The sequence below is a fragment of the Oryx dammah genome, unplaced genomic scaffold, assembly GCF_014754425.2.
Source record: "Oryx dammah isolate SB20612 unplaced genomic scaffold, SCBI_Odam_1.1 HiC_scaffold_11150, whole genome shotgun sequence".
NCBI lineage: Eukaryota > Metazoa > Chordata > Mammalia > Artiodactyla > Bovidae > Oryx > Oryx dammah.
The window spans coordinates 365937-377041 of NW_024080543.1; the positions used below are offsets into that span (position 1 = coordinate 365937).

Genomic DNA, 11105 nt, shown 5'->3' on the forward strand with positions numbered 1-11105 from the left:
TTTCCCTCGCTCCTCTCATTGCTTTAAACTGTCTCCATGGACCTCACATTCATTCCTGGGCATTCCTCACATTCATTCCCCTACACCCCACTTCACTTCCTCATGGGGTCAAACAAGTCAAACGGGCCAAGTTTCCGAGTCACTCGACTCAACCTGGCAGCTCTGTGCTGTCGGCCACGGCAGTCACTCGCCTTGCGCAGCCACTGAGGATGTGACCAGGCCGGTGCAAAGCTCGATGTGGAAATCACACAGATTTCAAGACCCGCAGTGAAAAAAGCATGGATAGCAGCCCATTCATTTTTAGGAAATTTTACATTGTGTATGTGGCTCATATTATCTTCCTGATGGACAGCACTGTCCACGTGAAAGGCTCACGCTTTGTCTCAGCTTTCGGGTGAACCCAGAAAGGACTACTCAGAATTCTGAACCACACACAACGGCCACACACTCTAAATCCACCTATAATGCAAATCACGTTCAATGTTCAAAACCGGAAATGCTATACACGCTACAGCAGTGGACTAGCCATAAGGAAAATGCAACTCCACTTCCGCTAAGCATCTGTAGTAACTGTAACAGTGAACCCAGCTCAGTTCAGCTCTTAACAAATTTCTAAAGGATTTAGAGATTTAAGGACCTTGTCGGTTTGCATTTCTTCTAAATGCTTTTGTGCATTTTCAACTTCCCATAGGAGAGAATTCTGAAAAAGATACACACAGTGCTTTTGAGTCAATTCTTAACAGACATTGCATGGACTGCGGGATGGCTACTCTCCTGTCTGAAAGCATAAAGCCCCTCGGGATGAGGGGCGGACCTCGCGCCCAGAGTGAAGTGTCGGCACCAAGCCGGACGACAACTGTTCACACTAACTTGTACACAGAAAAACTCCTCCTTCCCCGACTGATCTTCTAGATCCAAGGAGGCCAGGTCCCTGGGGTAAGTGAAACTGCTTTATACTTGCTTTCAGCTTTTGCAGTTCAGTGGTCACTCAGGAAACTGGCGCAGGTTTCACGTGCAAAATTGAAACCTGAGACAAAACTATCCCCACCTCAGGGCCAGCCCGCAGGTCAGGGTGAAGTGAGCTCTCTAGTGAGGTGTGGGTGTCATCTTGGGTTTTGTGGGGGAAAAATGTGCCGCAGAACCTGTAGTGAGCCTGGGTCTCTCTCAGATGAGCGTCGCCCAAGCACCGACCTCGGCGAAGGTTCTGGGCCTCGTCTTTAGGGAACCGGTGCAGCTGGGACAGGTTTTCACCAAACCTGAACCAGACTGTAGCCCACTGAGCTGCTCTGATAGAGGTTCTCAGACATTTTCCAAAGCAAAGAAAAAGAGAGATGGCTGGAGTTGGAATATGAGAATGCATGCTGTTACTTGCTTCAATCTTTTCTATCACATTATAAAAAAGATCCTGAACTAAACTTATTGATTTGGCTACATCGGGCCTTAGCTCCATCGTGCGCGATTCCTTTGATGTGACTGCCGCGTGGCACGTGGGATCTTAGCTCACCCACCAGGGATCGAACCTGCGTCCCTGACCTCGCAAGGCAGGCTGCCAGCCACTGGACTGCCAGCAAAGCCCCAGAAATAAACTTCTAAGAGAGAAACGAAGGGGAGAGGGTGGACCTAGAAGAATGTCCCAGCACAGCGGCTGGTGACATCGGGGCCATCGGTGGATCCGCCTCCCTGATGCTTTCTGTAAGGGTTGCGGGCACACATCTGTGTCTGCTCCTCTACACACTGCCTGTGGATGCTGTCACGCTTATTGCCTAGCATGAAATGCTGCTACTCTAACCAGTAGAGACATTCACTCTGGGGCCCTCTATGGGAGTTTTCCAACTCCTGTCCTGGAGATTTCCCCCACACACAGACCGGGCCGAGCCAGGCCAGGCCACATGCGCCTCTTGTAAAGGGGCCATGAAACTGGCTCACCTTATCCTCCAGAGCAGCCATTCTCTTCTTCAGATGAAGCTGAAGCCTCTCATCTGAAACAGACAGAAGCTTATCCACAGTATCTGATGAGTGTTCGTTGTGTTCGTCGTTCATTTGTTCTCTTTGCCTTGCCTAAAATAGGAAAAACGAAAACTCATTAACTTCAAGAGCAAGTACAGTCGTTCTTTTAAAAGCAGCGGGGAGCCGCGACGTGAGCGGCCTGTGCCCTGGTTCCCGAGGCGGTCCCCTCCCACGGCCACCTCTGGTGGGCTCTTGAGCATCCCCAGAGCAGACGGGCAGGTGCAGAGGGAGGCAGGGACTTCACTGGTCAAAGGTCACTCCCAACACTTCTCTTTGGCAGACCACCTGGGGGACCTTAGTGTCACCAGCCATTTCCTGTCGAAGCGGCTCGAAGAGCAAGCAGATTTACACTCAGAAACAAGTACACTTGAAAGGGGATCGGCTTACACACACATTGGTGGAGGAATTTCCCAGTATATAAACAGAAGCTTGATTCTGGATTAAGGGTGTAAAAAGAATTCAATTTATAAAGCAAAAAGTGAGAAGATTCATTTTGGAAAAGAAGCCAGTGGAGATAGACTTTCACATAGTTTTCTTTACATGAAACATCACTTGAATTCTTTGTCACGATTGCTCTTGTTCAGTCACTCAGTCGTGTCTGACTCTTTGTGACCCCATGGACTGCAGCACGCCAGGCTTCCCTGTCCTTCACTGTCTCCCACAAGGTGCTCAAACTCACGTCCACTGAGTCAGTGATGACATCCAACCATCTCGTCCTCTGTTGCACCTTCTTCCCCTGTCTTCAGTCTTTCCCAGCATCAGGGTCTTTTCCAGTGAGTCAGTTCTTCGCATTAGGTGGCCAAAGTATTGAAGCTTCAGCCTCAGCATCAGTCCCTCCAATGAATAGTCAGGACTGATTTCCTTTAGGATTGATAGGTTTGATCTCCTTGCAATCCAGTGGACTCTCAAGAGCCTTCTCCAACACCTCAGTTCAAAAGCATCCATTCTTTGGTGCTCAGCCTTCTTTACGGTCCAACTCTCACATCCATACATGACTACTGGAAAAACCATAGCTTTAACTAGGTGTGCCTTTGATGGCAAAGTAATATCTCTGCTTTTTAATATGCTCTCTAGGTGGCTCATAGCTTTTCTTCCAATGATAATTCATATTCAGTTCAGTTCACTTGCTCAGTCATGTTTGACTGTGCGACCCCATGGACTGCAGCATGCCAGGCTTCCCTGCACATCACCACCTCTCAAAACTGCCATCCAACCATCTCGTCCTCTGTCATCCATTCTCTTCCTGCCTTCAATCTTTCCCAGCATCAGGATCTTTTCCAATATGAAAATTCATATTAAAACACGGAAATAATTACCTCAAGCAATTTTAAATGGAATAACAAAGCTGGAAAGTCTGTGTTTTATAAAAGGAGCATCAGTTTCATGGTTTAAAAAGCTGTTTTAGGACCTACTGTATATAAAACAATGGAGAGAAGACAAAAGAATGATATATTTGAGATTGGCCCTGTGTTAGAAATTGCTGAGGCTAATTGATTGGTCATGGCTATTTATTATACTACTCTGTCCACTTTTGTGCATGTTTGAAATATTCCATCATAAAAAGTTAAAACACAGGTTGCTGGTGCTGCTGCTGCTAAGTTGCTTCAGTCGTGTCCAACTCTGTGCGACCCAACAGATGGCAGCCCACCAGGCTCCACAGTCCCTGGGATTCTCCAGGCAAGCACACTGGAGTGGGTTGCCATTTTCTTCTCCAATGCAGGAAAGTGAAAAGTGAAAGTGAAGTCGCTCAGTCGTGTCCGACTCTTCGCGACCCCATGGACTGCAGCCCACCAAGCTCCTCCGTCCATGGGATTTTCCAGGCAAGAGTACTGGAGTGGGTTGACAGGTTATTTTCCGTTAAATATTTTCTGTTAAACAGAGTCTTCTCCAGCAACACAATTCAAAAGCATCAGTTCTTCAGTGTTCAGCCTTCTTTATGGTCCAACTCTCACATCCATACGTGACTACTGGAAAAACGATAGCTATGACTATATGGACCTTTGCCGACAAAGCAATGTCTCTACTTTTCAATATGCTGTCTAGGTTTGTCATAGCTTTCCAAGGAGCAAGCATTTTTTAATCTCATGGCTGCAGTCACCATCTGCAGTGATTTTTGAGCCCAAGGAAATAAAACCTGTCACAGCTTCCCCAATAAGGCATCGGCATTCAAATATTTTTAAAGCAAAACAAAAGTTTACTTTGAATTGGCTTAGTCATAAACAGCATCCCAATCTCAAGAGCCTCTGAGCAGCAGTTCTGAAAGTAAGGATGCGCACCCCTGATCCGGAGATTTTGAGCTCTCTGCCTAAGCAGGGAGGGAGCCTCACCGAGGTCTCATGATGGGAGTCAGAACCCCAGCCCCCTAGGAGCCCGCATGTGAGGCTCTGCAGTCCAGGCCCAGAACACAGCTATGCTGGGGACAGTCCTGACACCTGAGGCTGGACCTGGGATCCCCCCTCCATTTCCTGGATGGTCTGTACCGCTGCGTGGCCAACCCTTCCGGGATACCTCTCTCAGGGCTCTCTGATGAGAGCCTGCACCATCGCCCTTTCCTGGCGCGCCTTCTGTCGCAGCGCAACTACGGTTCTCCTCCTGCCTAGGAGCAGCCATCCTACACACACACACCACGTCTGCACCAGCAGTTTGGCATGTGGGACTCCAGCGCCACGTCTGAGGTAAGCACCTCCACACCTGGGCACCATGCCTTCAGTTTCACGGGCCTCAGGCTGGCACCCTCAGGTTTGTTTGAGGGGCACTGGTAAGGTCCAACTGTATCCTGAGCAGCTCCCTGGCCTGGCTGGTCAGAGCAACAAATGTCCTCCTTGAACGTGGGGACCCACTGGCCCCTGCCCACCACCTACGGGCGACCACATCTGGCCCTGCTCCCGAGGCTGGGTGCCTGGATCAGCAGACAGGGCCACACACGCTCACTCCACGGCAGAGACTGGAGTGGCAGAGAAAGGCAGCGCCGGCCTGCCCAGCCGCGTCTCTGGCCCACAGGCACCCAAGACAGCTCCTTGCTCTTCTCCTCCAGTTGGGCCGCCAGCTGGCGCAGCCTCTCCTCAGTGCTGCTGTGTCTCTCTCCCGCCTGTCAGCCAAGAACAGCGTCAGCTCCGCTTGCAACGACCCTGTCCTGACGGCACGCGGGCTGTGACCGCAGCGGCGGCAAGCGGGCCATGCTCTGTGCGGACCACTGGCCCCGGGTTCACGGCGGGGCACACCTGCACACCTGCTCACGCAGCCAGCGTGGCTTCGTGTGTGACGCGTGCATGATGGAGGGTGCTGGTGACCGGCTCGTCAGAGGAGAGGTGCTCCCCACCGCCCCAGGCCTCACACCCACAGCGGATGTGCCCCCTCCTCAGACTGCCTGGGGCGAGCCAGCGCAGGCAGCAGGCAGTGGCAAGCACGGGACACACGAGGGCACACGTTCGACCTTCCTAAGCTGGGATGTAAGTTCGAACAGTTTAGCCTCCTGAGTGGCAGAGCTTCCAGAAGACAAAAATTCAGACTACAAGGCCGACCGGGGACAGACAGCAAAGATGCCAGGGGAGAGAAGAAACCAACCCTTGAGGGGAAGATCACAGGCAGAAGGGCGCCCCCTGGCGGCTGTTGGTGACCCTGCTCGGGGAGGGTTTGGGAGCACACAATGCCACCGGCCTCCGGAGACCGGCCGGCCCCTCAGCCGCTCACTGAGCTCCAGGCAACACTAGGACAGCCGGGCCAGCACAGGGCCGGCCCACCTCTCCATGCCCAGCCAGTGCCCACCAGCAGTGCGGGGCGACACCTTTCCCACCAGAAAGTCGGGGTGGCTGGCTGGCTGTGGGGACCATGCCACCGCAGCGCCACATCTCCTGGACGCGGCCTCTCACTCGTGGGCTCCCAGGGACTGCAAGCTTTGAGTGGGGCCCCAGGTCTGCACCGTGCCCCACTGTGACTTAGTCAACAATGTATGAAGAAAGATTTAAAATGTGTTCATGACAGAGCTATTTTGACCATCTCTGAAACGAGAATGGGGTTTTTCTAGTTCTTTATCCTGCTAGGCTTTGAGTTGCTGACTGAACTCTGAACAGCAGTGATTCAGAGCTGAAGTATCCTGGGGACACACAGAGCACAGGGCAAAACTGGAGGGAAATTAACGTAGGGATGACACGGGAGCGGGGACTGTGTGACACTCAGGGAGCGCTCCCATCTCAGACAGGCAGCACCGCCCCCGCGTCTGCGCTCCTTTGTGGACTGAACAGCACGGGGAGGGGCACGGTGGGACAGCAAGGGAACAGGCCCTCCTCGCGCCCGCGCCCGCGCCCGCCCCCCGGGGACCAAGACCAGCACCTTGGAGAGCGCAGCCACCCGCTGAACCAGCTCAGCCTCCACTTCCAGCAGCATCTCCTGCAGCTTCTGCTCTGCCACCTCCAGGCACACCTGCAACTTTCGGTCTTTAGCCTCCTTCTACAAAGGGAGAGCAGAACATTAAAACGGGCCCAGTGGTGTAGTCTCTGCCATTTTGAGTAAGCTGAGACAAAACCTAAATGCATGTGTCTACAGTATTAGTTCTGTTTCGGAAGCTGCGTCACGGTAATTTTTCTCTCACTGTTCCTGGCCTTGGTCTCAGTGGGCAGAACACCTCCTGCCAGACTATTTGCTTTTCCTAAACGTCTCCAAAGAAGTCATTTTTTTTTTTAAGTTCTTATATATTAAAGAAGATCAGGTTTCTGTAGAAGCTTATTCATTCTTATTGACAAGTTAAGGGTCAGTACTGACCCTTCTTAAAACACCAGAATCATCATTTGTCGGGAACCCTACTGACCGCAGACGGCCATGGGCTTGTAAGCAAAAATATGGCTTTCATCTCCTCTGAAATACAGACCTGATCAGAGTGTGCTTGGGGAAATGCCAGTCAACTAATATTTGTAAATGCATGGTTATTCTTTTAACAGACCTTCTTACTCTGAAAACTTTCAGTGTAGAACATTTAGACAGATTCTTTTTTGAAAAAGAAAAATAATGAAATTATCTATACGCTCGGGTTCCTGAGAGGTTAGCATTTATTTCTAAGCAGCTTTCTTATTTTTTCTGTGTGCGTATTACTCTATGTACATACATAAACAATAAGAGACGCTTTAAAACCCTCAGAAAACAACAGCATATGGTACGTAGTCTTTTCTGATCTGCCTTTTACAGCCATTATTTTCTATATCGTGATGCTCTTAATTAGCATTCCACATCATACATTTCAATGGCTTTCTAGTGTCTTAGTCTTGTAGTGGAGCCAATGATACACTGTGTCACACACCAGACTGACTCACTTTGTTTTGGAGAAGCCAGATTTGGTTTTCCTGGTTAAGTCCTGATTATCTGAGACCACACAGGAACAGGAGCGAGTAAAGCTCACCAAACCATAGGAAGTGCAAACCCTAATCAGACTGGAGCTCTAACCCGGCCTTTTATCACAGTGACCCCAGTTCCCAACAGGCAGCCAGCTGCTGTGATGTTCCCTGCTGCTCTCTGCTCTTTCAGTAAAACTGCTAACAAGCCAACAGATTCAAGTCAAGTAAAACAAGAGTCAGGAGTGGAATTCCACACAATGGTTAACCCAAATCCCAAATAATTCAAACCTGTAAGTTGCAGTCACCCTCAATTTTTAAAAACATGTATTTCCTTTCAGTACAGCTGATTTATCGTGATGTACATCCACACTTTTGAACGCAGTATTTTAGGGTCCTAAGAACTTTCCATTGGGACGTGATTTCCAACATGGGAGTCACATGAAAAGGTCTTTACCTTCCTTCCTCAGTATTCACTATTATAAAAGTCAGACAGTTCAGTAAAAGCCATTACCTGTCGATGCATAGAATCCTTATTTGCGATTTCATTTTCAAGTTTATCATCGACGTTGTGCACGGAGATGGCTTCGCCCTGTGCAGCGAGGTAGCATTTCTCAAGTTTACTTTTTCTCTTCTCCATATCCTCCTTCTGGGCCACAGCCTACACCAGGCATTGCAGAGGAGAAAAGGTAAGTCATGATCATAGAATACTCCGATACACTTCAGAGGAAAAAAGCGGGACTAAATCCTAAGTTTCAAATCAAACATAATATTAGTGTCCTCAAAATGAAAGTCCTAGACATGGCAGTTTTCTGAGATGTGAGCAAAAACGCGCCTACCTCAAATGTCACATTTGCCACGAGGGCACCCATCTGTCTTAACGCCTGTCTGGCCACTCGATTTACCAAGCTTCTTTTCTACATCATAAACCCAAACAGCAAACAAAAAGTACACTAAACTGCTCTGGCATTGCAAGAATTCCCGGAGGGAAGGTATCTGGCATGAAATGAGGACCTCTGTCTCCTTCATCATACAGGCGGGCTTGACCTAGAACAAGGAGGGACCTTCAACAGATCCAACAGGGAGCTCTGAGGCTCATCTCCTCGGGTAAAAGTTGGAAAACTCTCATGCAATTTCCTCAAAATTAGAGGAAGAATATTAATGAGTGGAAACAAAGTCAAAGTGTAACACAACTGGGAGCAGCCTTCTCAAGCCTAGTTCTTCTAAAGCAGTCACACCACATATAGGAAACGCTCCAACTAGGAGCAGAGCTTGCTGCTGGTGTGACTCCTGTCCGCTGGCTCAAAATCCATTTCAGGTCCCTCTGTGCTCACTAAGTAACCGATGTTGTCCTAACATTAAAAGTGAAAGGACTTAAGAACGCTTTTTCCAGAATTCTCTACGTATTAACCTCTGCCACCTAATCTCCTCCTGTTGCCAAAGAGTAGTGTGAACAGGTTATACAAACATGTGGAAATATTTCTGTTTTAGTTCTCAGACAGAATTACTCACCCCGAGCTACTAAACAAGTGCACCTTCTGTCCCACATGGTGGAGGGGTGCTCTCTGAGGCGGCCTCAGGGGGGAAGGGTGGGGCAGGGCCGGCGCGGTCTGTGCGCACACAGAGGAGAGGCAAGGCTCCCAGGAGGAGGCCTGAGCCCCCAGCTCTCTTCTGTTTTCACAGTGACCGCTAGGGAGTTTCTCATAAATCACGACACCAGCAGACACGACCGCCAGAAACATCCTGATTCCGCATGGTCACACAGCACGAGCCTGAGGACCTGAGGGCGAGCAAACGCCACTCGACTTGTCTGACCGCCAGTATCATGTCACACATCCCTTCAAGGAGCGGAACCTCAGAAAACTAGAGAAGATGGCCAGGCAAGCTGCCTCAGCAGAGCCCACACAGCATGCTCCCATCTCTCCGAGAGAATGGGCTCCACAGACTGAGTGAATCAGAAGGAAATTTCAGCATCATCAGGAACACATTCAGCAGGCAGGTAGGGGGATGAACTGGGAGATTGGGGTTGACATTTATACACTACTGATACTATGCATCAAGTCAGCAGCGAGTAAGGACCTCCTGTACAGCACAGGGAACCCTACTCAGTGCTCTGCGGTGAAGTTAATGGGTAGGAAATCTAAAAAACAGGGATATATGTATTTATATATATATATATATATATATATATATATATGATTGGTTCACTTTGCTGCATAGCAGAAATTGACACAGCAGAGTAAATCAACTATACTCCAATAAATGAATGAGTGGATGAATGAATGTTTAAAAAAGGAACACACTAGGCCCCCTAGAACTTGTGGAAATGAGGAGTCCACACCCAGGGTGCAGCACAGCGCTAGGACTGCCCTCCTGTTGGTCCACTGCCAACGGACCACCTGGACCAGGCCTCTTCTACCCCAGAGACCTCGATGCAGAGGCGGGGAATGCAGCCAGTCGCGGTCTCTTCAGTGCTCTGCTCTGGCTCACGCAGCCATGCCAAGGCTGAGATCACTGGGAGAACAAGGGACCCACATTCCGCCTCAAGACAACAGACACGCCCACTGTCACTCACTTCGCGGACCTCCCGCTGTAGTTTAAGGTTAACTTCCTTGGACTTGAGGAGGTCCTTCCTGGCCGTGTCCAGGTCCTTCCTGGCCGTGTCCAGGTCCTTCTCCAGCTGTGTTACGTGGGCAGAGAGGGCTGCCAGGCGGTCCTTCATTTCCCTCTGCTCCCGTGACTTCTTCTCGATGATCTCTTGGAGGTCGATCACTTGAGCCAGGTCTTGATCGGGGGTTCTCTAAGGGGGAAAGGAAACCTTAGACAGCCTTGTTTCGGGAGGGAGGGAACGCAGCACTTCCGGGAAATCGGTGAAGTCAAAACTGCCTTCTGTGCTCTGGAGCTCACACGACCCTCACGGCCACTCAGACCTACATGGTGCATTGGTGAAAGGTCTCAACAGCCCCGCACAGACTGGACAGTAAGACGAGAACCAGACAGAGAGTGAGACCGAGGACGTGCCTTTCCGTTGGCGCTTGGCATGTTTTCTTGCTTGTGATTTACATCAAGCACCCCGTCCAATAGTATCTTTTTCAGGTTATTCTTCTCTTTAAGAATCATCAGCGAAAACCAAAAAATTGAATCAGAATAAAGAAATAAGTAAAGACAGCAAAACTCCATTTGGAAAAACTCAACTCAGAACTGAAAATACAGCATAAAAAGAAAATACATGGTGATGCTATCCATCCCGAATAGAACCGGGTGATTCGAGTCAGAATTGGTCTCCTAGTGGACAAAGGGGTGCTTAAGAGATCCTGCAGCTCTGAGCCACAAGTCTAGTTGACTAGTCATTAAAATATCCCAGGTGGGCTGTCCTCAATCAGAAAGATAAATAACATCTAATGTCCACCACTATAGCCTTCATACTTTTTTAAAATGAAAGGATACAAATGACAAACCCTTGGACTGCAAGGAGATCCAACAAGTCCATTCTGAAGGAGATCAGCCCTCAGTGAAGGCCAATCCAACAGGCCCAGCCTCCGGCTGCTCTCACCTCAGGGCACTCTGCTTCCAGGACTTGGGCCGAGGCCAAGTTCTTCCTTGTCTTGGCCTTTGCCTTGGGGATGCAGCACTGGAAAAGTGCCCATAGGCGGGCCCTTCTGCGACCCATCCTCGCGGATGGGGGCAGCCCCCCACTCAGGGGCAACTGCTGTTTCACAGTTAGATACCTCAGCACCCGAGCTATCACCACCGATCTCACGCTACGACCACCACTAT

At 49.8% G+C, this 11105-nt stretch overlaps 1 protein-coding gene across 1 annotated transcript in view; it reads right to left on the minus strand.

The window, feature by feature from the left end:
* Nucleotides 1–10551, minus strand: part of LOC120860632 (liprin-alpha-1-like) — a 26005-nt gene extending 15454 nt beyond the window's left edge. The window contains exons 1-7 of the mRNA XM_040236416.1: nt 10327–10551; nt 9904–10126; nt 7843–7989; nt 6337–6453; nt 5012–5095; nt 1927–2058; nt 638–700 (exon numbers count right to left, since the gene is read on the minus strand). Of these exons, the coding sequence (XP_040092350.1) occupies nt 638–700; nt 1927–2058; nt 5012–5095; nt 6337–6453; nt 7843–7989; nt 9904–10126; nt 10327–10508 (948 nt within the window). The 5' untranslated portion in view covers nt 10509–10551. The remainder of the gene's footprint in view (nt 1–637; nt 701–1926; nt 2059–5011; nt 5096–6336; nt 6454–7842; nt 7990–9903; nt 10127–10326) is intronic.
* Between the last annotated feature and the right edge of the window lie 554 nt (nt 10552–11105).